This window comes from Perca flavescens, chromosome 15 (genome assembly GCF_004354835.1).
Source record: "Perca flavescens isolate YP-PL-M2 chromosome 15, PFLA_1.0, whole genome shotgun sequence".
NCBI classification, from domain to species: domain Eukaryota; kingdom Metazoa; phylum Chordata; class Actinopteri; order Perciformes; family Percidae; genus Perca; species Perca flavescens.
The window spans coordinates 26,013,319-26,040,014 of NC_041345.1; the positions used below are offsets into that span (position 1 = coordinate 26,013,319).

General features: G+C 42.8%; 1 protein-coding gene across 1 annotated transcript; it reads right to left on the reverse strand.

The window, feature by feature from the left end:
- Positions 1-21,253: 21,253 nt before the first annotated feature.
- Positions 21,254-25,667, reverse strand: LOC114570094 (ADP-ribosylation factor-like protein 4D). Its single transcript, XM_028600314.1, has 3 exons — positions 25,468-25,667; positions 24,022-24,703; positions 21,254-22,306 (listed from the first exon to the last, which is right to left on the reverse strand). The coding sequence occupies exons 2-3, from the start codon at positions 24,445-24,447 to the stop codon at positions 22,142-22,144; spliced, it is 591 nt and encodes a 196-aa protein (XP_028456115.1). The 5' UTR covers positions 24,448-24,703; positions 25,468-25,667; the 3' UTR covers positions 21,254-22,141.
- Between the last annotated feature and the right edge of the window lie 1,029 nt (positions 25,668-26,696).

Consider the following 26,696-nt stretch of genomic DNA (forward strand, 5'->3'; position numbering starts at 1 on the left):
CCGGCTAAACAAACCCTTATAAAAAGTCAGCTCTCTCTCCCAAACAATGCGGTGTTTATGAGCTGGCCCGTTAAATGTCGGGTGCTCTAATTGCAGCAGCGACAGAGGTCGGGGACAAAGAGCAGAGATCAGCAGAGAGAGACGACGAGGTGTTACCTCTCAGTGAGTGGCCGTAAAACTGTGGCACCGGGGTCCCTCTCTTACGACCTGTGGGATTTCAAGGGGACCAGGCCAGTGAGCACGGCTGTCACAGGAGAGGGATTTATGTGACTGTTTTTTTCGCCATTTCAAGACGAGGCCGGTGTGTGTGATTGAGGGTTCATCTGAGGTCACAGGGACCTCTCAAAGAGGGTCAAGCCAGCGAGCGACCCTTTTGTCTGCTGTGTTTGTTTGTGGTCTGTGAGGAAACCAACAATAATTACTTCCACAGGAGACAGGATGTCTCACTAAACGGCAGAAACAGACAACAGTCGGTGCTGGAGAGCATAAACACGGCTGGGGGGGAGGGGGTGGGGGGGTGGGGTTTTCCGCTTAGCCAGCACAGCTTTTACATTGTTTTTCAAATCATCTGTCTGTCTGTCCGTCCGTCCTCCCATCTGTGTTTCTATTACCCTTTTTACACCCAAATTAGCGTGTATATGCAGATTTGTGTGTGTGTGCATTACCCAGAGACATTAGGCTGACATATAGATTATGGTTCAGTAAGGAGACAATGTAATTAGCTTAGAAGTCCGATGCTGGAGGTCTCTCCACCCCCCCCCCACCCCACCCCCACTGTGACCATGGGGACCCCAAATCCTTTCTGCCCCCTCCCACTGTCACATAAAATGCTTTGTACTGCAATTTGGTCCCAGCTCAGCTCGTTTCCCATTTGTCACATACAGCAAACATCTCTTCACTATCCACTAGCTACCTGTCCCCTGAACACACAGTAAAAAAAAACGCGGTCTCTGTAGACAGCCCAGGCTCCACAAACGCCAACAAAAACAAACTGCGCCAACCTGCACCACCAAACATAACAAACTGTGTTCCAGCCAATAACCGACAAGAAGGAACTGGTTGAGTTATGAATACGCATTGTGGAAGTAGCCTACGTGCTAACACTGCTGCAGTTATGGCTCAACCAGCTCCTGGGGAGCCCCCGTTGGACACACTGGGACACACTCCCCCAGGGCGGGTGGTCTCTACAGCGTTTAAGTGAGCGTCACGCGACGATGAAAGTTAAGAATAAGGTTATCGTTGCTTGTGTGGCGTTTGGGTGGTGCCTTTTGAGTCGTTTTTTTTTCTCACTCTACGCTTTGAGCTTAAACTTGCCATGCTCCGCTGGGGGACGACTCTTCAACTATTGTTTTGTTTGTTGTAGCGTGCGCGCGCCTGAGCAACCATGTGCAAATCCTGGCCAATAAAGGTGGGTGGGAGGCGGCCGCAGGACGGCTACGCTTCACATGAACAGCCAGTCGGGCACAGGCACGCAGTTGTTGTTCTCCGCAGAGTGTACCCGATCCGTGCTGCCTGCACGATCCGTTCTGCGCATGCGCAAAATGTTCGCGCATGCGCTGTTTTACGAGGATTTACGACACTGCCCGAGCTGTTCCACGCTTCCGGTCGACAGCCTCCACAGGCAAGCTAACGTTAGTTTAGCTAACGGCTAATTCGGCTAACCGCTAGCTGAGACAGCATGTCAACTTTAAAAATAAAACTTGAAAATAAACGTTAACATATATAACAGCTGTTACGTCAGTTCTACTTTACTTGTGCTCATTTAAAATACATTCACTCAATACTTGTTTTTACTTGTGTTATTACTGTAAAGTCTTAATTTAGCTGTAGCCTGCTTTTCCCATTAAGTTTGACTTAACGTTATTTTAGACTGAATCTAGCTGTCAGCTAGCGCTTAGCCAAATTAGCTGTTAGCTAAACTAACGTTAGCTTCCCGGTAGAGGCTAGCGTGGAACAGATCGGGCAGTGTCGTATCCTCGGTAAAACTGTATTATCATCTGCGCATGCGTGAACATCTTGCGCATTCGCAGAACGGATCGTGCAGGCAGCACGGATCGGGTACCGACAGTAGATTATTGTCGGCTAGAAGAGATTAATGCCGATCAGGCGTTTCTAGTAAATAGCGACCGATAATGATCGCCGTTCGATCAACCGGGGCATTCCTAAGAGTAACTGTACATTTATGTGTAGACATTTAAAAAGTCCTGTTATAGCAGTTAGGACCAGTCCTGTTATAGCAGTTAGAACCAGTCCTGTTATAGCAGTTAGGACCAGTCCTGTTATAGCAGTTAGGACCAGTCCTGTTATAGCAGTTAGGACCAGTCCTGTTATAGGACCAGTCCTGTTATAGCAGTTAGGACCAGTCCTGTTATAGGACCAGTCCTGTTATAGCAGTTAGGACCAGTCCTGTTATAGGACCAGTCCTGTTATAGCAGTTAGGACCAGTCCTGTTATAGGACCGGTCCTGTTATAGCAGTTAGGACCAGTCCTGTTATAGCAGTTAGGACCAGTCCTGTTATAGGACCAGTCCTGTTATAGCAGTTAGGACCAGTCCTGTTATAGCAGTTAGGACCAGTCCTGTTATAGCAGTTAGGACCAGTCCTGTTATAGCAGAGTCCTGTTATAGCAGTTAGGACCAGTCCTGTTATAGCAGTTAGGACCAGTTCTGTTATAGCAGTTAGGACCAGTCCTGTTATAGCAGAGTCCTGTTATAGCAGTTAGGACCAGTCCTGTTATAGCAGTTAGGACCAGTCCTGTTATAGCAGTTAGAACCAGTCCTGTTATAGCAGTTAGGACCTGTCCTGTTATAGCAGTTAGGACCAGTCCTGTTATAGGACAGGTCCTGTTATAGCAGTTAGGACTAGTCCTGTTATAGCAGTTAGGAACAGTCCTGTTATAGGACCAGTCCTGTTATAGCAGTTAGGATGAGTCCTGTTATAGCAGTTAGGACCAGTCCTGTTATAGGACCAGTCCTGTTATAGGACCAGTCCTGTTATAGCAGTTAGGACCAGTCCTGTTATAGGACCAGTCCTGTTATAGCAGTTAGGACCAGTCCTGTTATAGCAGTTAGAACCAGTCCTGTTATAGCAATTAGGACCAGTCCTGTTATAGCAGTTAGGACCAGTCCTGTTTTAGCAGTTAGGACCAGTCCTGTTTTAGCAGTTAGGACCAGTCCTGTTATAGGACCAGTCCTGTTATAGCAGTTAGGACCAGTCCTGTTGTAGCAGTTAGGACCAGTCCTGTTATAGCAGTTAGGACCAGTCCTGTTTTAGCAGTTAGGACCAGTCATGTTATAGCAGTTAGGACCAGTCCTGTTATAGCAGTTAGGACCAGTCCTGTTATAGCAGAGTCCTGTAATAGCAGTTAGGACCAGTCCTGTTATAGGACCAGTCCTGTTATAGGACCAGTCCTGTTATAGGACCAGTCCTGTTATAGCAGTTAGGACCAGTCATGTTATAGCAGTTAGGACCAGTCATGTTATAGCAGTTAGGACCAGTCCTGTTATAGCAGTTAGGAACAGTCCTGTTATAGGACCAGTCCTGTTATAGCAGTTAGGACCAGTCCTGTTATAGGACCAGTCCTGTTATAGCAGTTAGGACCAGTCCTGTTATAGCAGTTAGGACCAGTCCTGTTATAGCAGTTAGGACCAGTCCTGTTATAACAGTTAGGACCAGTCCTGTTATAGCAGTTAGGACCAGTCCTGTTATAGCAGTTAGGACCAGTCCTGTTATAACAGTTAGGACCAGTCCTGTTATAGCAGTTAGGACCAGTCCTGTTATAACAGTTAGGACCAGTCCTGTTATAACAGTTAGGACCAGTCCTGTTATAGCAGTTAGGACCAGTCCTATTATAACAGTTAGGACCAGTCCTGTTATAGCAGTTAGGACCAGTCCTGTTATAACAGTTAGGACCAGTCCTGTTATAGCAGTTAGGACCAGTCCTGTTATAACAGTTAGGACCAGCACTATTTTGGCCGCTTCTTTTGTGACGCCTCACAAAGGAGATAACAGCGCACGCTCTGAAGTTACAAAACCAAACACTTTGTTCCCTGTTAAACATTACCTGTGTACTTACTTTTTGTTCTCAAACACACTTGTTCAGTAATACTAGTACTTTTTTTAAAGCTCTCTGTGTGTGTGTGTGTGTGTGTGTGTGTGTGTGTGTGTGTGTGTGTGTGTGTGTGTGTGTGTGTGTGTGAGCTCATTTATTTACATACATTTTGCATAAACACACAACTATGTCATCTCCTGTGTACAGAGATGTACATGTATTACATCAGCCTTTGGTAAATAGTGTGTGTGTGTGCGCGCACGCACGCACGCACACACACACACACACACACACACACACACACACACACACACAGCTGATAGTAGACTGTCTGTACAAGTCTCTTCAATGGACAGACAGTCCTGTCCTTTTAAAACCAAATAGTTTGTCTACTAAACTGACCAATATATATATATGTGTGTGTGTGTGTGTGTGTGTGTGTGTGTGTGTGTGTGTGTGTGTGTGTGTGTGTGTGTGTGTGTGTCAGATTAAAACTAAATTGTTCTTTCGAAGTGTATAAATCTTAACGCCAGCTTGGTGACATTCCATATTACAAGAAGGTTGTACTCAAGGTTGTACAAAAAACTCCCTAAAATGAGAAGGACAGCTGAAAGAATGTGTACTGTATATTCTTCCTGATAACACATATAAATAAAAACCAAGAGAGATGATTTTAAATGTTTGAATACTTACAGTGTGTATACACACATGCCTGTGTGTTTTCAGCAGTGGTGGAATGTAACTAAGTACATTTACTCCAGTACCGTACTTAAGTCCAAATGTTGAGGTACTTTTCATGCCACTTTCTACTTCTACTCCGCTACATTTCAGAGAGAAATATTGTACTTTTTACTCCACTACATTCATCTGACAACTTTAGTTAATAGTTACTTTACACATTAAGATTCCTGCACATGTAGTTTATAAAATCAGATGTTTTTATTATAAATTAAACTCCCCAACAATATAACAGCCTACAAGTCCAGCTGAAATAGACGATTAAGCACGTGACTGACAGAACAGTTTGGATCGTTTCCAGTTTCTGAAATGTGAGGATTTTTCTGCATTTAGTACTTTTACTTTTAATACTTTAAGTACATTTACCTGATGATACTTAGATACTTTTACATAAGTAACATTTTCAATGCAGGACTTTTACTTGGAACAGAGTCTTTTTTACAGTATTAGTACTTTTACTTAAGCACTTCTTTCACCGCTGGTTTTCAGTATAGATTAGAAGAGGACAGAAACAGAGTGAGAGATACCCAGAGTGTGTGAGGGAGGGATGAAGCGCTGTGAGGTACACAGACTAACCTGACTCCGTCAGATGGATTGCTTCGCATTTGCTCGGCATATCCATCTCGTAACTTTCCGTTGGAGAACTTTTGGGAAGGGGCGGAAATACTGGTTAGCTGATTGGATGAACCATCTGTCTATCACCTATGTTGGTGATAGACGGGCCAAATCAACCAATCAGATCCACAAAGCGTATGAAAATACAACCACAAGCCCGCCCCTGCTGCTGCAGGCAAAGCATAGCTCGTTAGCTCAGCATGCAAACATGTCGGTAAAGGATATCTGCCGTTTGTGTAACGAGAATTTAGGAATAAAAGTCACCATTTCAGGTTCCTGGACCATATTCCAAAAGAAGGATCCAAGAGAAAAAAAGCATTAGCGAGCGGCTACCGCTGTCTAAAAATACTGGTTAGCTGATTGGATAAACCATCTGTCCATCACCCACCTCAAAACCAACGCTGATTGGCCCGGTCGTTTGGCTAACAGCTCCAAATTTTCTCTGCCTCAAGATGCCAGACTGATCTGCGAGTGAAAAACTGGAGCTTGCGAGATCAGGACGGTCTCACGAGGCTATACGCAGACAGCCAGGCGGGCTACATTCCTTGAATACCAGATACACTCCCTCCACCTCTTTCTACACCTGTGAAAAACAGGCTCTACAGTACAGACTGCTTGGAATAACGCCTGTCCCTAGCCAAGGAATTTGGGCCTTGGAACAAAGTGAATTTTTTTCGGGCTGACTTTGCAAAGCTATGTACTGCTGTGTGTATGCATGTGTTGGGAGATTAGGTTTTGAAAGCTTCACTTGCCTCTGTCAGTATCAGTATTTACATTTTTGTTGTTACAGTTTGGTTGTTCATACATGCTTGACTGCATTGAACGCAGCTCGTCTCCTGTCCAGTGCCACACTCGTGTCGGGAAAGACTTGCGGAGAAGTTCCGCGGTACTTGCACTCATGTTGTTGGGCCCAACTCAAAGCCTTCTCCTCCTGGAAATGATGGAAACAGATCACAAATGCTCTTGGCCCTGCTGAACTCCCCCTCTCTCGGTTTGAGGCAGAGGGAGAGGTGGGTGCGCTCCAGTTCAGGAGGGCTGGTGAAAACACTCGGGCCTATGACTTCCACCTAACAGGTCTAAAACAACTTTCACTGGGTCCACCCCGTTTTTATTTCCCTCGGGTATGTTTAGTATGATTGATCAGATTGGATCACCAGGATCTATTTTCATAATCATTATTACCATTACTATTTTCATGCAATTAGTACATTGTCCTTGGACTGTAAGGACTTCACAGTGGCTTCGTTGGCGGTAGTCTCACATTTCTCCACAGCGCTGCGGAGGAAGGTCTGGCTAGTCCACACAGCATTCGAAGAAAAAACGTGATCTGGTTTAATGGCATTCCTTTGAACCAATCACAATCGTCTTGGGTGGCGCTAACCCCCGGACACAGTGACTACGTTTACAAGCTGTCAATTTTCGGGTTATGGTCGGGTTAAGGTCACTATTCGGGTTTCTGAAACATTCGGAATAACCCGTTTACATGCGTGAGCAGAGAGAGTTACTCCTGCATAAATGGAATTTGTAATCAATTGGCAATATCCCGACGTAAACGGCGACACACGGTTAGCATCTGGACGTCCTACGGACAACATTAAGACGCATTAACTTTTCGGTCACCTTCTTATAAATCTCACTCTCGGTACTTTCTGCCGTCAACAAAAGACATTATATTCATGGTTTTCACCACACTAATAAAGAAATTGGTTTCCTCCTCGCTCCAAACGTGTGGTGCTGTGGTGCGTCTCGCCATGTTTACCTCTACTTCTTGTTTACTTACGGTATACTGCGCGCAGGTTTTCTGCATTGACATACAGTACAGGCCAAAAGTTTGGACACACTTTCTCATTCAATGTGTTTCCTTTTTATTTTCATGACTATTTACATTGTAGATTCTCACTGAAGGCATCGAAACTATGAATGAACACATATGGAATTATGTACTTAACAAAAAAGTGTGAAATAACTGAAAACATGTCTTATATTTTAGATTCCTCAAAGTAGCCTCCCTTTGCTTTTTTATTAATAAGGGAAAAAATTCCACTAATTAACCCTGACAAAGCACACCTGTGACGTGAAAACCATTTCAGGTGACTACCTCATGAAGCTCATTGAGAGAACACCAAGGGTTTGCAGAGTTATTAAAAGAAAGCAAAGGGTGGCTACTTTGAGGAATCTAAATTTTTGTTAAGTACATAATTCCACATGTGTTCATTAATAGTTTTGATGCCTTTAGTGAGAATCTACAATGTAAATAGTCATGAAAATAAAGAAACACATTGAATGAGAAGGTGTGTCCAAACTTTTGGCCTGTACTGTATATATTATTAGTATATAATTATTATTATAACTATGTTTTCTGGCGCATACAAGAAGTTCCTCTACTCAAAAGACCAAGATTCCTTGCGAATAGAACATGCGCAGAACACAAATCAATGTTCCTTTTGATGGGGATATGGCGACACGCGTTTACATGACCAAAATTTCAGGTTAGAAAAGGGGTAACCCAGGTAGCATATTCGGGTTTTTAAAAATCGGAATATGAGCATATTCGGGTTTTTACCGGTGTTTACATGGCCGTGCGCAACCGGGTTATTGCTAATATTCCGGTTTTGAACGGGTTATTGGCTGCATGTAAACTTAGTCAGTGACGGCGCCTCTGCAAAATAGCCTCGGGAAGGAACTTGTTTTGGTGGAACGTGTGTACGTTCAAAAGTAGTTTTAGTCGTGCGAGAGAAAACTCTGATTGGACAGATAGTCTAGCTAGCTGTCTGGATTTACCCTGCAGAGATCTGGGGAGCAGTTAACCGTAGTCCTCAGAAATCCACCGGAGTTTAGTATGCCAACACAAAGAAAGAGGAAGGGGACGGACATCCGGCATAAAAAGAGGGACATCTGGCGGAATTTCCGGCGGCACCGGAGCAATCCCGGAGGTGGGTTGTCGTGGTTTTAGACTACCATGGCGGTGACTACAGATTCTGTCTTGGCTAGGCAGCTACTGAATGACACCATCTGTGTTCCCAATGATTCAACTGATGCCTAGAGACTGGGTTGACTGCTGTATTAGGGTAGACATGTCTTTTTTGTCATGTTGTCTGTCGAGAAGAGATTCCAGTTGGCTCATGGGGATTGGATCTGTTTTTCTGGCTAGCTTCAGCTCTTTCGTGTTTAGGCCTCCGTCGTGTGCCTGTCGCAGTTGCGGCTAAATGCTTCGTGCTCATTTAGCTGTTGGAAAATCACCGAAGCTTAAATGTCAAGTAGGTCAACGGGAATTGCTAGACGTTTGTGGTGTACAAGTGTAAATGTAAAGCTAATTCAGGGGACCCTCCTTCCTGCTTACTCTTCTCACATCGCCAAACCAGAAGAGGGATTGTGTCGTTTTTGTTTTAGTTACAGATTCCCTGCTGCAATGACACCAGCAGAGCAGATGGGGAATTAAGTCCATTAAGTCCTTGAATCTGACCCGCGACCCTTTGCTGCATGTCATCCCCCCTCTCTATCCCCTTTCTTGCCTTTAAGCTATCCTATCAATTAAAGGCCATAAACCCCCCCCTTAAAGTTATCTTTCAAAAAACCAAAATAAATAATGCCATCTCTTTGCACGTTCATGGCACAGAATTTAAGGCATTATCAGCATCTACAACTGGAGGCACGTCTCTTCGAGCCTTCCCGCTTGCATGCTTTAGCATTATATTGTGATCTTTACCATCTTTATTAAAACGTAGGCTCTGTGTGGGAAGCACACTCCATAGTACACATCAAATGTACGGCAATGGCCAAACGCAGCGCGTTCTGAGGCGGTGCTGAATTCACTACGTCGGGGAGATTACAAACCAACCAAGAACTGAGCAGGAACCCAGCAGAGATCTGCCTGGGCCAGCCGACTATTTAGATTGCTGCATCTGTGCAAGTGAAAAAAGGGGGTGTAATAATATTAAACTTAACCCAGTGGATTGTCCTCTGCTACACCAACAGCTGACTCACATACAGCTTTATATTTGTAACTTCATACCCGCTCCTCCAAAACACTTCAGCTGACACTCTTGTTTCTACATGTGTTATGGAGCTTATTCACGTGAGCGAGAAACAGACACGCTGTGGTTTCATATCTGTTTTCTCCCTCCAAGGTTGGAGCGCTTTGTTTTGTTCTGCTCAGTCTGTCTGACTCATTTTTTTCCCCAAACAACCGACCTGCTGTCTTACCGCCATGGTACACACACACATACACACACACACACACACACACACACACGCACGCACACACAAATAGATTTCACAGCCTGCCACAGGGCTAACAGCAGTAAAACAAATCACCAGTCTACCTGGCAGAACAATCAAACACACATATAAAAGTCCATCTTTAATTTCTTAACAGTTTGTGTCATTACATCATTACCTAGAGGCTGCAACAGCTGTTTACCACATGAGAAACAGACCGTGTGTGTGTGTGTGTGTGTGTGTGTGTGTGTGTGTGTGTGTGTGTGTGTGCGTGTATAGTGTAGTTCTGACTATCCACAGAGATGTGGCAGTTTTGATTTAGAGCACAGTTTCCAGGAATACTTTTGCTCACAGATATACAGAGCCTTCCAGTTATAATTCTACTAATACAGACATTTAAGTTTTTGTAAATCAAAAGAACTTTTAGGATGTCAACATTGAGAAATGTGTTGTGTGACTTCCATTACTAATTGTAATTTCCCCACTGGGGATCAATAAAAGCATAAATTATGAAATTATTAATGATTATTCTACCACTAAGGCAGCTTTTAAAATATTTGGAGCCAGTGTTAATGTCCCAAAATGCCTATTGCACCAACACTTATAGCAGGCAACCTTGCAACTGCTCTTTTGAAATGGAAGAGATGAACATTGTCTAAAAAAAATGTCCCAGTTGAAGTGCGTTTGAGCTGGGGCTTTTAGAGGAGGGCCCTGGTGTTGAGGTTAAAATTGAAATTGTCTGCAACACACATGCCTGGGTTACGTACTATGTAGTCTATATCCATGATGTTCCACTTCCGGGATTGCTCAATTGCAGCTGGAAATTCTGCCGGCTACAGAGAAACCAGTAAGTAGTAACCTCTGCCCAAGGATCTCATAGTACGTAAGACTGGCTAGGTCTGGCTAGTCCACATAAGCATTCCGGGATGAAAGAAAAACATGCTCTGGTTTATTTTTATTTCTTTAAACCAATCACAATCGTCTTGGGCGGTGCTAATCGCCGGACGGAGCCACGGTGCCGCTGCAAAACAGCCTCGGGAAGGAACTTGTTTTGGTGGAACATGTGTACGTTCAAAAGTAGTTTTAGTTGTGCAACAGCAAACTCAGATTGGACAGATAGTCTAGCTAGCTGTCTGGATTTACCCTGCAGAGATCTGAGGAGCAGTTAACCATAGTCCTCAGAAATCCACCGGGGTTTAGAACGCCAACACAAAGAAAGCCCAAGGCAACGGATATCTGCCCTAAATGAGTGAAATCCTGCGGAATTTCCATCGGAGCAATCCCGGAAGCGGAATGTCGAGGATATGGCCAATAACCCTGAACTGCGTCCATTATGTTACCTATCTGGCTACGTTTACACTGCTACGTTTTGGAATATAATCAGCGTTTTGAGCCAAAAATAAGATCCCTGTGCATACAAGAGTTACTAAAAGTAACATGTGACTAATAGGCAACAAAGGCCGCAGAAAACACAGACAGGGAGTCTGACGTTACTTCAAGTTTTCAAACCAAAACAGGGGCAGCACTGTTTCCAACGTGTAAACTTAGCAAGACATCAGTCAAAACGTAGCACTGTAAATGTAGCCTTACGCTGCCATTTACAAAAGTGCTGTTTTGTCACTGATGGTGTCAGATTAATATTCTAAGTGTCTGACAACATTATGGAAAGGATCCCTACAGAGATAGACCTTTAAAACCTATTTAAGACCTTTTTGTTTAACCAGAAACAGCTCTGAGGTCGCTAGCGCTAAACTGACCAGACTCCATTTAAAAAAGCAATACTTTTAGCATGTATAAAACCACATATGTAAATCAGTAAATTATGTGTTAATTTCAAACAAAACTAGAGTTTTGATGGTTGGAAAAGTGGAAAGACGACCAAAAATGGCTTTTCATAGTTTTATTTTGTTTCTGTCGACTGAAGTGTATTTTACGATGCTAAAATTACTGTTTATTTACATGGAGTCTGGTGGCTTTAGCGAACACAATTTAGCGGATGTTTTTCTGTTTAAAAAAAGGATCTTACTCTTTAACAGAAAGGTGGACCTCCTTAGAAATCCTTTCCATAATGTTGTCAGACATGTAGAATATTAATTTGCAGGGATCTTTTTAATACTGGACAAATGTGGTTGTTGTCCCCATTAGTCACTTGGACACAAAAACATAGGAAAATAGGGTCCAAGTCGAAAAAACCCTTTACCCTTTAAAGTATTAAAAGTAAAAGTACTCAATGCAGAATTCTCCTCCCATTGTAGAAAATGTTAAGGATCCAAACAGTTGTGTGTTTTATGGTCTAGTCATTTCAGCTGGACTTGTAGGCCGTTATATTGTTGGCTAGTTTCATTTATTATAAAACATCAGATTTTATAAACTACATGTGTTTTGTGTGCAGAACTCTTAATGTGTAAAGTAACTAGTAACTAAAGCTGTCAGATGAATGTAGTGGAGTAAGAAGTACAATATTTCTCTCTGAAATGTAGCAGAGTAGAAGTAGAAAGTAGCATGAATAGAAAATACTCAAGTAAGGTACAAGTACCTCAACATTTGGACTTAATTACAGTACTGGAGTAAATGTACTTAGTTACATTCCACTACTGGTCAGCATGCATGACCAATAATACTCTTCACACTCTTCAACCAGGCCAACCTGCATTTTAGAAGATACTAAAACATTTGACGCCTGGAGGGATGCTGCTGCTGCTGTATATCCAGACAGGCCTGTTTTCAACACCTGCATGTAGTTTGGGTGGGTGTGGAGCCGCAGGAGTGGAATAGAGGAGCAACCCTTTGACGTCAGTCCAGCTGCGCCTGCAGGGCTCCTCCTGACTGTGTACAGCCATGGAGGGGATGACAAGAGAGAACAAGGTGAGCCTCGGGGGGGGCAGAGCTGCCATACCAGCATAGTCTGAGGACCTGAGAAACTTGAATCAACTGGATCTTCTGCCTCAGGTACACAAGCAGTGGTACCGGCTTGGGTCGCACTTTATTTTCTGGTACATTAAAAAGACGTAATATGTGGCCGGGTTAGCTCAGTTGGTGGAGCAGGCGCACATGTGTAGGGGTTTGCCCATTCGACGCAGCGAACGCAGGTTCGGCTCCGACCTGCGGCCCTTTGCTGCATGTCATTCCCCCCTCTCTCAGCTGTCCTGTGGAAATAAAGGCCTAAAATGCCCCCAAAAAAATTATCTTTAAAAATAAATACAAACAAAAGACATGATATGACCTACTGTGTATCAAATTAGACCATAACTACAAATTATGTTGTTGTTTTTTAGACAGAAAACAAACAGTTATTCCCTAATCCAAGGCCAAACGGCCGAATTATCCTGCAATTAGTACATAAATAAGAGATAGATATTTATAGTTATGGTCTAATTTGATACAAAGTACGGCACATTACGTCTTTTTAATGTACCGGAAAATAAAGTGCGACCCAGGCTTGTTTAAAATGTAATAACGAGATAGTATTGTCCGATGTTTATTTCGACAAAGATTTTTTTTCCAAATGTTGATTGCTCTTTTCGAAAAGTCCCCTTTAACTGAATGAGACCCAAAAATGTCAACATGCCATTGACCTTTGCCTCTACCTGGCAGATATTAAGAACAGAAGGAGTCATCACAAACGTATGTCATAATCATCCAAACTGCATTATCGTGTCATCATATCATTTCAGTTGAAGCAATACGTCAACATTGTAGGGAACACCTATTCGAAGAATCCATCTACTGGCACATTCCATTATATCCTGTTTGTTTAATCGGTACAGAGGCCGAAATGTGAAACGGAGGATTTTCTTCCCTTTGCTATTGAGCTGCTGGCTAAGAGTGGTATCAGTGTTTTTATCTAACTGTTCCTTAAGAACGGATCTGGATGCTCAGTCGGGGTCACTCCCTCACTATTCCCTATATATAGTGTTTATTAAATAGTGAACTATACAGGGAACGACCGAACCAGATTTCAGACACTATCACTGAAAACATCGTAGCGTCAGTAGATGCGCCGGTTATTTCTGTGATGGAGGCCCAGCATCATGTAAACAAACCGATACAAAAATACTTCTAATACGTCCCTGAAACAACCTGAGCACCCAGGATTAAAGTAAAAGGTTGTGTATTATAGTATGTTGCGTGTTACATTTCCATTGTTTAGAAACTAAAGCCCGCTCCATTTCACCTTTTCAGTTTCCACGGGTCATTGTGCCTCTTCTTCCCCGCCTTGAAAATGCAGCCGCGTTGCATTGTGGTATACGGGAATAAAATGTAGGGTACATCATATGTATACTCTAGTGCATTATGGGTATTTTATAGTGGACTATATAGTGAATGAAATTAACCGCGGAGAATTCGAACACCACTACAAAATGGCGAACACGCTATATAGTGCACTGTTTCCGTGATAGGGAACGGTTCCAAACACAGCTAGGGTAATCTCAGGTCTACAAAAAAACACCCAGATGTAAAAACAGGGGCAGGGGGTGCCCTGATAGTTCACCTGACCTGGTTGAGAGTGCACTACATGTACTAAAGCTAAAGCCTGCAGGTTTGAGTCCGACCCGCGGCTCTGTGCTGCATGTCATTCCCCCTCTCCTGTCTTAACCCTTGTGTTGTCTTCCTGTTGACCATGCAACTTTTAGTTTTTCTGGGTCAAAATTTATTTTCTTGATGTTTTTTTTGCCTTGTAGTACCGACTAGTAAGAATGTTATTGTGGAAATCTATGCCCTTAAATAATAATAATCTGAATATCACATTTAGCGACCGTCGCACATCCCGTTAGATGTTCCACTCACTACTTCAGACTGTGGCCAACGGCAACGTTACGCTTGGCGTATCGTTTGTTCGTGAAAATCTTGATTTGGGGACAATGACACAGCTGGATAGCTAGCTTGTCTTGTTGTTAAGCATACTGTCTAATTATATTCACTGATTGTCAACTGTATGCAATGTTATTGACTCTGAATCTTGCTAGCATAACGTTAGCGGGCTAACATCTCATAACTGAGCCAAAAGGTTCTACGAGCTGAGCGGAGTATATTAACTCCTCTTCCCAGTCATATCTAAGATCTGTCCTATTTACTGGAGCAGTGGACATTTGCATTTTAAAAAACCTTATGGGATGGGAATGACAGGTAAAACAGGTATTAGTCAAACCCTCAGGTGTTACCAGGGAAACCGAGTTGTTGTTTGCAAAAGACTTGATAACACATGGAAATTATAAATGATTGGTCTTAAAAAATGTACTTTGGCAATTAGCCATGGTATAAGTGGATCAGTGGCCTTTCAGGTATGAGGTAATTAATGGACTCCCCATCGGGCATTAACCCTTACATACAGAGAAAATTGGCCTTGCGAAATTGGCAACAACAAAAATAAATGCCCCAATGAAGTATACTGCATCATGTCTGATTAATTTCTGACATATACTGGAAGGTAGCACAATCCATGCAATAAAGAAGCAGCCTTCTTTTTGTTGCATCTTGGTTTATGCTAAGTCAACCATGCAGGAGAAGTGACTTTAACACTTCAGTGTCATCATCATCACCAGGGACTAGGCGCTGTCTGTTACATCGTTCAGTTTTAGGAGGCGTTTTAATGTCAGGGCTTGCTTTCTAACATTGTTGTGTTTGGTGTACACGTGCACAGACACTCAAAAGGCTTGTCCTCACAAAACGGCGCAAACAATACTTTGTGCTAAACTATGTTGAAGTTAACTATTTGAGTAAGCACTTCTTCAAGTTTTTACAACATAAATCTGAGTGAATCCCGCATTGTGTTCACTTTGCTTGCTCCATTGTAGTGTCAGATCTGTCAGGACATGAAAGCTGGAAACTCTCCCGTTGGGTGCTCCAGTGACACGAGTGCTGAGCAAAAAGACTACACAGGGAGGGGCTGTGTTTGCCGTTCCGTTACACCCTCCATTTAAAACACACTGGTTCCTCCAGAGTCCTGATCTGCGATTAGTATCGTAATCTGTTAAACCATTAGAAGAAAACCTCCATTCTCAACTAAGGCAAACTGTCCCAGGCTTGTAACTGCTCTTAAATGTATATTGAATTGGTTGCATTGTGTAGAAGAATTGATCCGTTTTTTTTTTTATGTAAAATATCACATTCTCCTTTCATCATGAAACATGAAGTAAGTAACTGTTGTATGGCAGCTGTCCATGTTGGGAAGCCAAACACTGGTTATCAGCACACATCGGCCACACTGCCATGACACAGAGCTGGATTTAAATCAGCAAAGTATCCTTTTACGCTGCCAGTGCAAAGGCCAGCTTAATGTAGACGAAGTAGGAGAGCAGGGGATGGGGGATGGGTGTGATTGTGTCATATGTATACTGCCATTCACTACTTTCTATGGTTGTACTCTAAAACTATTGTGAAGTTGTATTTTTTCAGTGACTACTTGGATGATAAGTCCTCTGTTCTGACAAACTCTTATAATCCTCCATGCATGCAAATGAGTTGAGAGGATATCTCTTGGTTAACATGGACAGCTGCCATATAGCAGATACTACCTTTATGTTTTATGATGAAATGAGAAAGTGACATTTTACCTAAAAAGAAAACATTGTATAAATTACTCTACACAATGTAACCAATTCAGGATGCATGCAAGAGCAGTTTTAAGCCTGGGACTGTGGAGAGTGGAGGTTTTCTTTTAATGCTTTAGCAGATTGTGGTAACATTGGGTTTTGGATGCACTCAGTTCTATTTTGGAAGGCACGTCTCATCTGAAATGGTGCGTTAAGCCAGAGCCTCCATTTAACTGGCCCGGCCTGGGTGGACGGACAGCCATGTAGATACTAATCAAAAACCACAGAGCTTTCTGCAATTACTGTGCTGCTGTAAGAAGGGAAACATGGCATACACACAGAGGAGAGACAGAGAGGGAAAGGGAAGCAAGTCAACTAATCTCTGTATGTGGATACGGGAGTAATCAAATGTAGTGACAAGATGTTTGTCTTAATGTAGAAATGGCGACTGATTGCATTAATTGTCCCAAATTGATAAAGAGTTAGGAGGCAGTAAAACTGTTACATGTTTCTAAATGTATGATTCGTCTGCACAGGGAGCTTGAGCAGAGGCAGAAAGAAGAACGGATGCGCAAAGGCAGATGGAGAGTGAAGATGAAAAAAGTGAAGCAGAGCCAGAACTAGACATCTGGTTGGGTTTGGTCCTGATCCTGTGTGTGGTGAGGCCTGCCAACATCTGTACCAGGGTAACTCCAGAGAGAGATGTAGCCGCAACCACAGCTAATGGGAGACAGCTGGCCACTGCTGCCCTGACTTGTGTGCTGGACTGAAACTATGTTAAAGGGTAATGTCCATGCATTGATGTCTTTAAGTGATTAATGTGAACGAAAATCATTGAAAATTGGTCCAGTATTCAGTGAAAATGCCGTAACCGGCATCCACCCAACCAGCCTGCGATGTCACATCACACAATTACTGTAAAGTTACATTTAAGTTTTAGTGTTCAGCTCTAAGATGGACTCGTGTAGAAAAACTATTTGCTTCCAACCGACTGATCACAACCTAGTTTTGGAAGTAACTAGGAAGTAGGCTACAAGAACAACCATTGAGCTAGCAAGCTACACTCTTAAAATGTCAAGTTTAGATAAACGATTGGATCGTGCAACAAGGCAGGCCTGCTTGGTTCTTTCGGTGGAATGATTGTAAAAATTTCCAAAGAATATGTTTACGGCAGGGGTCTTCAACATTTTTTAAGCCTGAACTGAAAGAGAGACGGAGCAGGAACCCCCTAGTACATAGGTTGTGAAGTTGCATATTAAACTGGAATTACAATTACATGTAGGGCGTCCTAAAGCCTTTATACATACTTTTTGTACAAGCTTTTAAAATAGCCTTATAATTGTTGGCATGATTTTATAAATCATGTTTTAATGTTACACATACATGTGTCACAGTGAATCCTCAGGATGAACTGTATCTGTGGATGGCTACATTAGTTACTACCTAACCTATACCGGACCCCCTGTTGAAGATCCCTGGTTTACGGCATTTCCTCTCTAACTGGGACAAAGAGCAAATGAGGTTTGACCATGTATAAAGCTAATTTAAATAGCTCACGTTACTGTACTGTGTCAACAGTTAATTTAATATTGTATGTGGTGTTTTCTTTTATGGGGTGAAAATGTTCCACCAAAAGTAGTTCCTTCCCGAGACTATTTTGCAGAGCCACTGGTGCTGCGTCCGGAGCTCAGACGATTGTGATTGGTTTGCTGTAAAGAAACGCAAACAATCCAGAGCCTTTTTCCAAGAATGGATCTGTGGTGTAGCCAGACTTTATGTGGCGATAGGTCTAGCAATGTGACACTATTGCAAGCTAGACCCAAAAAAAAAGCTGATCACCTAAGAAAGTGAAAGATTTAATGAAAAGATGGTAATTTAATCAAGCCTGAGTGAGCTGGCTAAAGACTTTTCATGGGGAGGGTTTTCCTGTCCATTCTGCTGACTCAATAATCATGCTACTTACTCACTGCTCCAACAGCTGAGTCGCAGCAGGAGGGAGCCTCAGATCAGGATAATTGGATTGACTGCGCAGTAGGCTAAGTGGGCCCAGGGGGGTTGGACCAGTGACTGAAAGACTCTAGGGAGATGGGACAGGGCAGTCCACAAACCAACGAGTCATGTCCCCAATGCTATGTCCATTATTCTTTACAGTCTGTGGTCTAATTTGATAAATGTTACCTCTAATCGAAGGCTTGGAATCAGAGGTCATATGGTAATGTGGTCATTTCGTCAAACAATTATACACATCTCCAAAAAACTTGCTAGGATAAAAGACAATTAACAAGCAGAGTAAATGAACATGAAATTAAATAAAGTATCTTCACATAATGTGAAACAAACAGATGTTGCATGTAAAATGCCAGATGTAGCTTGACTAGTGTCATATTTAGCATAACAGCACGTGTATGACTTTGGTATAAATTGGACGTGGGGATTAGGCAGCAGGTTTTAGCATATGGCGACTGGGAGAAGTGACTGGTGGGGGTTGGGCGGTGATCTGACCTTCAGTATCTCCAGCTCTGAGGCTGGGAGGAGTGTGGAAGAAAATATAGTGGCCGAAACGTTGTAGTGTAGATGTAGCTTTGTTGAAAACAAATCCCATGAAAAGACCAAGAGAGAAAAAGAGAGAGATTTGGGCGTCTCACTGAACTGCCGGCTGCAGACGTCTGTCTCGGTCACTTTGCAAACTTCGAAAATGCCGCTGTTCTCATAGCGAATTAATTGACAGCCCGTTCTCACTCCCGATTCGTATCATACCGACGCTTGGTCAGTGTCTCTCAGCATCAGATACCGACGCAAAAATCCCCCTTCAGCGTCTGTATGGAACGCACCGGGCAGAGCAGCAGCTGGACCGCGGCGCTGTAAGATGACGTAGTATAAAGAGTGACAGTAGAGAGTAGTATGAAAGACCAAAAGCTGCGTAAGGAAGTTGGTTGGGGGGGGGGGTGGATGGATCAAACATCACAGGACTTTGACCCGGGAGGCTGTGTCACTGAAACGTACGTTTTGTAACCCCACACACCGTCTTTTCCCAGACCTAGCTGTCCCGTTCTTGTGCCGCATGTCAGTTAAACGTACGTCCCGACTCAGAGCATCAAAAAGTGATGCCAAGAGTCACGACCGAGAGCGTCAAAAAGTCACACCAGGAGTCCTGACCAAGCGTGTCTAAAATTGACGCCAAAAGGCTAGACGTGAGCCCCGAGAGCATCAAATAGTGACGCCCAGGGTCCAGACCCGGTTTGTTTACTGTTAGAAGATGGCTGTGTCTCATGTTACGTTGTTTTTTGTACACGCTGTGACTCTACAAATCACAACATGTAACATGTAGGAACATGTTGGCGTTATTTTGTCACTTTTGTCACAATTTGGAGCAGTAGGCTAGTTGGAACCAGTTACCTGCAGGATCTGTGCTGTGCTAAGCTAATGCTGGAGCCGTCAGACAGCGTTACAGCACGCACGGAAATGAGAAGGGTATGTATCGACTTGTCTTACTCTGGGGGTTACGGTGAATAAGCTAAATTCCCAATTAGTCGGCGTGTTCCTTTAAGCCGGATATCCGTTGCCTTGGGCTTCCTTTGTGTTGTAATTTTAAACTCCGGTGGATTTCTGAGGACTATGGTTAACTGCTCCTCAGATCTCTGCAGGGTAAATCCAGACAGCTAGCTAGACTATCTGTCCAGTCTGACTTTTCTGTTGCACCACTAAAACAACTTTTGAACGTACACATGTTCCACAAAAAACAAGTTCCTTCCGATCCTATTTTGCAGCTGCACTGCGGTTTTTCTCCGGTGCTTAGCACCGCCCAAGACGACTGTGATTGGTTTAAAGAAATGCCAATAAACCAGAGCACGTTTTCCTCCCATCCCCGAATGCTATGTGGAGTAGCCAGACCTTCCTCCAGCGCGCTTTGGAGGAGGGTCTGGCAAAGCGAGACTAGGTATCAGAGAACAGCTCAGACAGGTCATGTGGGTGGGGGCTGGGCTGTAACATTCCTTTGTGATCTCCCCTGGCTGGACTCCAGAGGGTCACCACTATAACATTATATCAACAAGCCTTGTATTAACAACAATACAAGTTCCAGTGTGCAGTTGAGTGTTAGTTACCTGCCATCGTGAATTCAAATCCATATTTTCTATGATTATTGCAGAATAACATTTACATTTTAGACATTAGTCGTTGATGTCTTGACCCAACAAAGGGATGCCTACTATTGCTCTCTCTGTGTATAGTGCACCACTATACTGCTTTCATTTCTCCTTCAAATATTCATGAAAGACCAAACCTCCCATATTTGATTCATGCTATTCTATGCACTTATAACAAATATTAATCATAAATCCACACATTTTTCCCAGAACTTTCAACCAGTTCAAGTAGTCAAAAGCTCTTGAAAAGGCTTTGAGTCCCTATTTTTTTGTCACAACTACATTTTCAAAAGGTCATGGATGAACTTTTTATACATGGCTACAGGTGGAACCAAGTGTTTTGGACTTCTTTTTTTATGGGAGTTGTTAACAATAAGAAATATGTAGAGTAACATCAGTCTTTAATAAGAAACAGTACTCAGTTATTCATTACTCTAAGTAGCAAATCTGTACCTGTGAGTACTGGCCCAATTCAAGTACTGATTGTATTACATTGTTATGTGCTCAGAAAGTAGTGGGGATAAGAAAAATAAATAAAATAAAAACTGCTTCCACACAGTCTCAACAGTAGAAGCTTCACAAAGACAGGATTTAGTTGATGGCCACTGGATTTCGACATATTGGGCAGGGAATGTAATTTCACTTATTTTTTACAGCTGTACGTGTTATGTGTAACGCCCTGGATTATCAATCATTCACCGGTTTGTCATTTCCAGATAACAGCAGCTGTGTATGCTGTGGGAGCACTGATTGCTGATGTGTTTAAAGACATGTTCTGACAACACTGGAGGGATCATTAGCATGAACCTGTCAGACATTATTACCTTCTCCCATTGCCCCTAATGCACCGTGATTTTGAATCATCTACAACTCCGGTTAGTCAAATTCTCAGCCGTCTTAAGTCAATGTGTAATGAATGAGGCACGTAAAATAAAAAGACATGTTTCAAGCAAATAATGCCAAAGTTGCTCAATAATTTATTCATGTTGACATTCTACAAAACACAATATACTCGATATAAAAAACTATTTAACGTTTGAACTAACTAACCAGTCAAACATCCAGCCAACCCTGGAATACACCTAACTGTGACAAGCAAACAACTTTGGTAAGGAGTGAAAAACTAATCTAAAACTTGTGTTGTTGGATTGTGCAACCTCAGTGCATAAGTGTGCAAATGTCACATCGGTGGCACATGCTAACTGCTGTGCCAATGACATACCTAACTGAACATTGGGCAGTTACTAACCTAGAATAATCTTAACAGATATCTTTTGATCAACAAAAGTGTTGTCTTAATATCCCCAAAGGAGGTATTTGGGTGAACATCATGCAACATAAAGATTTGGAGTAAAGTATGACATTGAAACTTTGAAAGGAACAGAAAATTTGCTCAGGCCAGGCCTGCAGGGTTCTGTTGGCACGACAGTACTGGTTCAAAATATCCTTCAATATTGATGCTAGTGCATCAGTGAGTGTTCATGCATCAGTGAGTGTTTGTTCATTTATTGCACAGGTTTTCCTCTGTTGCCCCCTCTGGGGGCTGTTAGTCTCTCTGCCGTGCTGCTTTAAAGATGGGACATGAGGGGGGGAGGGAGGAGTGCTCAAGAGCAGACACAATCCCAAAGGAAGCAGATGTCCAAATGTCTATAGGGTGAAGGGAGGTGTTACCATTTGGAACAGGCTTGAGAGCCAAAGTTTGCGACTTGTCTGGAGGACTGACAGCTTCCCTCTGGTTTCACCCACTGAAGTGTCCCAGACGCGGCTGCCGAGAAGGTCCTCAGACAAGTCGTGGTTCAAAGAGTAACATCTGTCCCCAAGCACCGCGGCGATCTTGCCGCCTCATCTCTTCTTCTTGCTGTGTCGGAGCACCTTCTTCCTCTTCAGGATCATTTCGTAGAGCTTCTCCAGGCCGGGCTGCAGGCCCTGACCGTCCAGCGCCGAGCAGCCCTGTGTGTGGTGCAGCGTGGTCGAGCTCAGCTCGTGGAGAGCCAGAACCTTCTCCACCTGAAACACAGCAGGCACAAGACAGGACGTCAGTCACAACCAGAGGTCCCGTTCACTGAATATTTCCCCCAGTTGGGGGGGAACAATTGGAAGGCCATCTGTCATTTTGACGGATTAGAACACTGAGGGTGATCTACCTTACTATAATAATTTTGCACGTTTGTAACCGGTGCAGACAACTTCACTCTCCGCTCCGTGCATGTGTGTGGAGAGGCTACAGACAGGCCACAGTGAACATGTGTGCTATGCCGTTTGCGGAGCAGCTACACCAGGCGGGAGAGCACCGCAATAGTGGGCCGTATGCGCCATGGAGGTCCGCTCTACAAGCTGAAAACTAGGCCAGTCTTCTTTTTATATTTTTTAGGGTGAAACACCAGAGCAGAGGATATTAATGATGGCGTGAAGTTAAGCTGCAGCTTTCATAATTTGGTAGCAGCGGTGCACGTTCATACCACTGCAAAATGGCATGGCAGTTGAGTCTGAAGTTTCTTTAAAATGCCTGATAATTGTCATGTTGTTGATAAACAAAAGTGGAAAAAGAGGGACTGATGCGATGGAGGATGAAGGATAAGCAACTAATAGTGATAATAGCGCACTGTTTAGACACAGTGGCAGCAGTGTTTAAAGGGACCTCCGCTGTCACTGAGGAAAAAAAAAAAATGAATCTGCTTCGTGTGGCGTTGACATGAAAAGTGACCACATGGTCAGCTAATCTACAAGCTTGTTCCGTTTATTTTAATATATTAATGAATGAGCAATTTAAAAAAAATTAAATTAAATTAAGCTTATCATTAAAACAGAAACTTACAGGTAATAAAAGATTAGGATGGAAATTAGTTTGGACCATTATTGGTTTTGTTCAATAAAGCTATTGTTCATAAAGTCATGGCGGCTCGCACAGCATTTGAATCAGGACGATTCAGAAAAGTATAATTTGAGATAAATACCCAATAAATCCAACCCAGTACTGTGCAAAGTTCCATGTGTAAAATCAGCTATGGATAATGGATCTCTGGCTAGCCATTTGTTGTTATTTCAGTAAAAGCCTAAAACAATACTTTGTCTACATGTCATATCCAGTTTAGTGACTAGGGATAGAGAGATTATTGGCCCTGTTCGATTATCGGGCGTTTTTTGGCAGTTTGCAGATGATCTGTATCAGCGTTTTATTTGCCCAATAACCGATAAAGTTAATGAATTAGAAAGTGGTCTACTTTGGCTCGGGTACAGCTCTGTCGGTCCCTCTGCTTCAGTTTCACTCACCACTGAATCTGACTTTTAATCCCCCTCCCCCACAACACTATCTGACTCTCTCTACTGGGTATCATGTTGAAAGTTTCTCATTGAATGCTTAAAGCATTTCAAGTTTTTGGAACATTCCAAACATTCCACTCATATCGGTCATCAGTTTCAGTGACTACTAATAATATGTATCGGCCTTGAAAAACCAGTATGGGTCGATCCCCAATAGTAACATCTTTAAATATATCTAGTTTTGTCCTCCATACAGTTGAAAACTCCAAAATACTCAATTCACAGTGATATAATATAAGCAGCAAACCCTTTGATTGGAGAAGCTAGAACCGCAAACTTTAATAGTCAATTAACTAACAAAATTGTTGCCAATATTTTTTTTTTTTGTCAACCGATTAATTATTTTATCTGATAAATCAGCTCTACGCAACAATACCAACCATTCGCGTAACAATAATTACCTCTGAAGCTGACATGGCGCCATCCAGGTCCTGTTTGTTTGCCAGAACCAGCACGGGCACCCCCTGGTTCTCCGCAGAGCGGCTGATCCGATGGAGCTCCACCTTGGCCTCCTCCATGCGCTCTGCCTCGGCCGCGTCCACCACGAACACCAGCCCGTCGGTCCTCCGGGTGTACGACTTCCAGAGGGGCCGAAGTTTGTCCTGGCCGCCGACATCCCACACCTGGAACGTGGTGCTGTTGGTTTTCGAGTTGCCCATGGGCACTTTGATCCGCTCCATGTTGAAGCCTTTGGTGGGGATCGTGTCGACAAACTCCCGTAGCTTGAGTCTGTAGAGGAGGGAGGTTTTCCCTGCAGAGTCCAACCCAATTACCACGACGTGGAGAGACTGGAAGCTAGGGGCAATCTCTGTTAACTGGTTCCCCATGTTTAGGTCCTGCTGAGTGGATATTCCCTCTAAAGATTTAAAGGACTAAATGATTTCCTTTGGCGGGGGTCCTTTGGTTTGGTTCCGTCGAACTTCCACTATGTCACAGTCTTCCTGGGTCACTTGTCTTCACTCTGTCCTCGGCAGCAAAAGATAAATAAATAAGTGTGTCTGGAGCCGAGGAGGAGGAGCCGGTTTGGCTGGAGAGCAGTTCACACTCCTGGCCTCACTTCTAAGGCTGTAGTCACGGAGGGCGCTGAAGAAAAAAGAAAAAAACAAGAGGGCGAGGAAAACATGAGTCAGCTATTTTAACAAGTGCACTGAGCTGACAGTAATTAGACTAACGTTAGCTGAGATTTAAGCTGCGTTTTTTAACTATAGAAAGACACGCATGTAGGTTTTGTATAGGCTGCAGAGTAATATAAAGTCCGTGCAACAATTGTTTCTATTAAACTATATACTTGGTTTTGTGTAAAAACAGGTTAAACTTTAAAAAAAAAAAAAAAAAAAAAAAAAAAAAAAAAGAAGCTTTTGTTCTGACAGACTGCACAGTGAATGGTGAGCCATTGTATTTGTTTGCAAGGCAGAAGGCATTGTCAGGAGCTGCTGCGGTGTTTTTTTCTGTTTCTAGCTTCCCCTGCATACAACTGGAAAAACAGAATCCAGCGGCAGAGAAATCCTGCGGTGCCTGTTGTGGCTTTTTGGTAGCGTCAACTAATGCTAATGCTAGGTAACGTTAGATAACATTAATGCTTGTAACTCGGTTAAAAACACGGCCTCAAACATAAGCAAAAGGAAAACGGCTAAAGAGACAATTGTAGTTAAACAAGTTACAGTTTAGTTACGAAGTTAAAATTCATAAAAAAATAAAAATAAAGTAGCTATATTATCCTTCTCTTTACGGTGTGCTTCGCGGCGGAAGGACTCAAAGGAATGTTGTCGGTTGTCGCTCCAACAAAGTCAACACACGCAACGTTAGGTTATTAGACGTTGGTGTAAAACAAATGTAATATATCTCACCTGTCGAAACTTCCAAGCTCCCTAAACTAGTGAACATTGTTGCACTACGACAAATTTGCGAACAGTATCCAAGTTTTAACGCCCAAATAATCCCGATAAATGTTTTCAAAGCCGGGGCCGTGTGGCTACGACGTTGGTCCGACGACGACTGGCAACAGGACAGGCAGCAGCGCTGGGAAAAGCAAGAGCAACCCCCGCTGCTGACGTAACAGCAGCGGGCTGGACCACGGTGGGCGGGCCGGAGAGAGAGGACTGGAACCACTTGGAACCATGACACATCCCTAGTCTGTAGTATTACAGTAGGCCTAGCCTAATTTCCCTGTTACTGTTGGGGTTCATCATTTTCTGTACAGGGGTTGAATGTTTTCAGACTTGTGTAATAATTTAAATATGCTTTATTTTAAATCAAAATGAAAAATGCTGCACCTTGTTGTATTTGATCATGCTGCGGTGGAAGAAGCAGGCCTATTCATATCTTTTGAGGAAAACTAACAATGCCATAATAATAATAATAATAATAATAATAATAATAATAATAATAATAATACAAATATTATAATTACAAGTAAGTTAAGAGTATCAAATTAAAAAAGGAATACATTTAATCTTTTTGACATACTGTTTGGCAGTTTTACATGCAACAATGCATCTACATTGCATCATATTCTTAAAGATGATCACAGGTTCTGTGTGTAAATATAACCTGCAAATAGAAACTAAAGCTGTCAAGTTAAGTAAAGTAAAAAAAAAACACAGTACTTGAGAGAACAAAAAGGTTGCGTGAAATGGAAATGCTTATTTCATTTACAGTACTTTATTAAGTGTAGGCTACTTACTTTCCACCACTGTTTGACCTCAGGCTAGCTGGGATTGAACTGTTTTTTGTTGTTGTTGTTTTTCTTCTTCCTCGAGCAGGCAGTTGCCCTTGTTCATTTACTTGGCCAGGTGCCTCCATGTTCAGAAATTGTACTGGTCCTGCATGGTCAAGCTCTATAAATACATGTTTGGCAGCATTCACAATCATGGACAGCTCCTGTCAGGTAACTAAACATACTGTTTGATTGGTCATCTGAGATGTCCTTCATTGTCAAGTTCTAGTTTCACCTGACTGTCAATTGCTGTAATCAATCGATCAAATGTCCCAAGAGATTCATATATGGTATTCAAGGTATTATGTCCTTGACTAATTTTGACAATTGAACAGAATATTGTGCATGTGATGACTTATA

What these genes read in the sequence shown, in the direction of transcription:
- LOC114570094 (XM_028600314.1), bottom strand. Translation starts at nt 24,447, where the DNA reads ATGGGGAACCAGTTAACAGAGATTGCCCCTAGCTTCCAGTCTCTCCAC. An exon ending in GCGCCATGTCAGCTTCAGAG is followed by an intron (nt 22,307 to 24,021) that starts GTAATTATTGTT and finishes GCTGTGTTTCAG; the next exon opens with GTGGAGAAGGTTCTGGCTCT.